This window comes from Bidens hawaiensis, unplaced genomic scaffold (genome assembly GCF_021521415.1).
Source record: "Bidens hawaiensis isolate Kalapana, Puna unplaced genomic scaffold, B.hawaiensis_p1.1 tig00002273_1, whole genome shotgun sequence".
NCBI lineage: Eukaryota > Viridiplantae > Streptophyta > Magnoliopsida > Asterales > Asteraceae > Bidens > Bidens hawaiensis.
The window spans coordinates 1,737,028-1,740,738 of record NW_027491121.1 but is presented as its reverse complement, the minus strand read 5'-3'; the positions used below and the strand labels follow the sequence as shown (position 1 = coordinate 1,740,738).

General features: G+C 35.4%; 1 protein-coding gene across 1 annotated transcript; it reads left to right on the top strand.

Annotated features, from left to right (window-relative positions):
• The first annotated feature begins 1,676 nt into the window (after positions 1–1,676).
• Positions 1,677–3,178, top strand: LOC143613596 (F-box/LRR-repeat protein At3g26922-like). Its single transcript, XM_077087265.1, has 3 exons — positions 1,677–2,636; positions 2,907–3,089; positions 3,173–3,178. The coding sequence occupies exons 1-3, from the start codon at positions 1,677–1,679 to the stop codon at positions 3,176–3,178; spliced, it is 1,149 nt and encodes a 382-aa protein (XP_076943380.1).
• Positions 3,179–3,711: the final 533 nt, after the last annotated feature.

The following is a 3,711-nucleotide window of genomic DNA, read 5'->3' as shown; positions in this document are numbered from 1 at the left end:
CTAAAAGGGATGATCAAGAAGTGTTAGAATGGAATCAAGATATATAGATGGAATGCTATTTATATTTGATCATGAGAGGCAAATACAACGGTCATCAGAGTGTAACACAAAACCACATAATCAGTTTTAATCACAAATTCAATTCACATCAGCGATCAAGAAGGCGGTAATCCTTAATCATGATCGACCATAGTATAAGCGTTTAAGAAACAATGTTAAGAGGAAAAATGGCAAAAAAAAAAAAATCACCGGGTGCTGCAGTTAAATTAGAAGACATTGTTGCAGTGTCCGATTGAATTAGAAATTGTTTGTTTGGAATCATTTTCGAAATTTGAATCTAGAATATGCTTTTCAAAGAGAAGAGGTGTTGATCAATTAAAAACAAAGGATATTACCAATGATCATTTTAAAATCTAATCTCTTTTACAAACCCGACATGAATGGTCCAGTTAGTGGGAAAAAAAACAAAACAAAAACAAAAAACTATTTGGACGAAAGTCACGAAAGTGACCACACCTCACAGATGATTTTGACGGTTTCCTCTTTAGTCTTTACCAAATTAAATTCCCAAAGTTTATCTAGATCAAGATGTAAAAGCAGGATATTCCGTTGACCTTTAATATGTTTAAAATGGAATTTTTACAGAACGAAACAAAAATGCATAAGCCCAAAGTTATATATGCTACATAAGCCCAAAGTTTCATACATACGTCAGATTTTGAGTCTTTACATGTGTCATTTCGAACTTCTTAAGAAACGGCAAATCCTAGGCCGCGTATCACGATTCCTCAAAGGTAAAACGATACATTCTTTCTGCAATAGCTCATTGATCATCATTTTACAAGTCTGCCTTTGATCTTCTGTTATCCTATAATTTATTAATCTGAATTTTAAACCCTAGTTTCACAATCGATGTACTTGGTTGATCCAGTTTTCTGCCAATTTCTATCTATTAATATCATCTAATGTTTCGAAATCTACAAATTAGAAGTATACAAAATGCACAATTAGTAATTAGAGAGTTTAAGATGTGGTTTAAGTGCTCATTATATCTTGTTCTTTTTCGGTAAGTGACATGTAATAACTGAGCTTTCTTAGCAAGTAAACGGAGTGTCAAATTTAGGGTAACGATAGGTTTAATTTGTGGAAAAGTGGTGTATAAGCGGGTGATTGATAACGATTGTTGGGTAATTTGGATGTTTGGGTCCGACTCTTTGTAGAGAGTTAAAAGAATTTTGTGTTTGATTTGGCTATTTTTTGTTGTTTATAGAGTTGTTAAGTATAAAAAAAATTATTAAACTTTACCGTTCGTCATCAAATTGTGTTTTTTTTTTTTTTTGCCAACAGTCATTTTTTGGCTGAATGACGAACAGGGTGGTGGTCACTCCCATCATGCATTTTTGCGGTGCAAAAGGGGGCAGCGGGATGGTGTTCACCAAACCTGCCACATCATCCCCGCATCGTTGTCCCATACTCAACACATGGCCTTATAGTGTGGTTTTTTTGTCCGCTCCTTATACTGAAAACATTTAATCTCACTACCTTATATAAAGTGGCATTATTAATTTGAGAATATCTCTTCGGTATGAATGTTAAGCATTATACTCATATACATTAAAAATTTTCAGGTGATCATTGAAACGCAAACCCGGTCTGAAAGAATAAATTTCTGACAGATGGATATGATACATGACGAAACAAGTAACATTGAAGACGAAGAAGAAGAAAATGAAGATAGAAACAGAAATTTACCTGATGATATTATTCATCACATTATCTCTTTCCTCGACATGAAATATGTTGTTCAGACTAGTGCACTGTCTCACAGGTGGGAGCCTTTTTGGAAATCAACTGATCATCTCAGTTTAAATTGTCACGAATTTCGTACACAGACTATGTTTTCCAAATTTGTGAAGCATGTTTTATCTCATAGAAGAAATGATGTAGCACTTTCTAAAGTTCAGCTCACAGTAACAGGATCAGCCAGACCCTCTGTTGTGAAAAGCGTTGTAAACTATGCATTTCAGCATAATGTTACGGAACTGAATATGACATGGATCGCTAGGGCATTCTTTCGGGTCCCAGAATGTCTTTTCAGTTCTCATACTCTCAAACATCTCACCCTTGCAGTCAGTAAACATTTTATCGATCAACATGAGGCCAGCTGCCTACCAAATTTAGTTTGGGATTTTCCAGCGTTAGAAACTGTGTTTATGAGTAATTTGCATTTTGGTCGTAAAGGAGAGGAGAGCCTTGACTTCTTTTCCAAGTGCCTTAACCTAAGGGATCTCACTTTACATAAGTGTTGCATGTTTGACTTAAAGATTTTCAATATATGTGTTCCAGAACTTTCTAATCTCACAATTACGGATTTCATGTTATATCCAGATGCTTTCAAAGTGGTCGCTCCAAAACTTAAGAATCTTACGGCTGCTGTAAAATGTTCATTCATGATTGAGTCTCCGCAGTTGTCCAGCGAGGGTTTGGACTCTCTTGAGAAAGTGAATCTTTCCTTGTCAATGCCCTATTACAAACCGCTCCCTTATTTCCAGGAGAGATTTGTTCCGGTGCTACTTAATTTGTTTCCCAAACTTCGCAGCACCAAGTTTCTGGTTGTTAGTTTGGATATAATTGAGGTATACAATTGCCAATTTTCATGGTCATTGCTATTTATCTTTACACTTATTCTTTTATATTTTTCCTAAGACTTGAAATGGTTACGAGTTTTATTGTGTTATTGAAAAACAAAAAGTGCATAATATAAACGTTAAACTGTCCCGACAAAGTAAGGTGTATGATCTTTTTCACTGTTTCACACTTCCCTTTGGTATGTATAAGACATTGTCACTGCTGAAAGTTTCTAATTTCCTTATTTATGTTTATTTGTTTGCATATTATGTACCAAGACACTCTCATTATGCCTGGATCAACTCTCACATGAACCTTGTCCATTCGATAACTTGAAGTGTTTGAAGATTAATATGGCATCCCGGAAGCAGGAAGACCATATAGCTACAGTACCCACTCAAGTCAGAAACTACTTTCTTGAGAACTCTCCTAGTGCCACATTCATCATGGATTTTCCTCAGGTATATACATGCCCTGATGATCTGCCTATTTTTCTCCATATTCTTTTTAATCATTCCTTTGTAACTTTTTGCAATTAATTTAGAAGTGAAGTTAAAGATTGCTTCGTAAAATCAGTTATGAAAAGATAATCAGTATTATTAAATTAATGAGATACGATTATAACCAATTATATAGAGATAATAAATACACTTAGATACCCTATACAATATAGAACTTAATAATAATAAACTGAAACTATAGCCGACATAGTCTAATATTCCCCCGCAAGTTCAGGGCGGTTAGCAATCTGCAACTTGGACCGCAAAAACTCAAACTTTTGAGAAGACAAGGGCTTCGTAAAGATATCAGCTATTTGATCATTGGTTGAAATAAACTTGACATTGAGATGGCCTTGAGTAACCTGTTCACGAACAAAGTTGTAGTCAACCTCGATATGTTTAGTACAGGCATGAAACACCGGATTGGCGGTGAGATATGTGGCACCAAGATTGTCACACCAAAGTGTTGGTGCCTCGCTTTGTAAGCCAAGTTCACGAAGAAGAGACTTTAGCCAAATTAATTCTGCAACAGTATCAGCAATGGCCTTGTACTCTGATTCAGTTGAAGAGCGAGAAACTGTTT

Bases quoted from the DNA above. Each gene is read 5' to 3' on its own strand.
- LOC143613596 (XM_077087265.1), top strand. From the start codon at position 1,677: ATGGATATGATACATGACGAAACAAGTAACATTGAAGACGAAGAAGAA. The intron at 2,637-2,906 runs GTATACAATTGC...TTATGTACCAAG, and splicing joins TTAGTTTGGATATAATTGAG to ACACTCTCATTATGCCTGGA.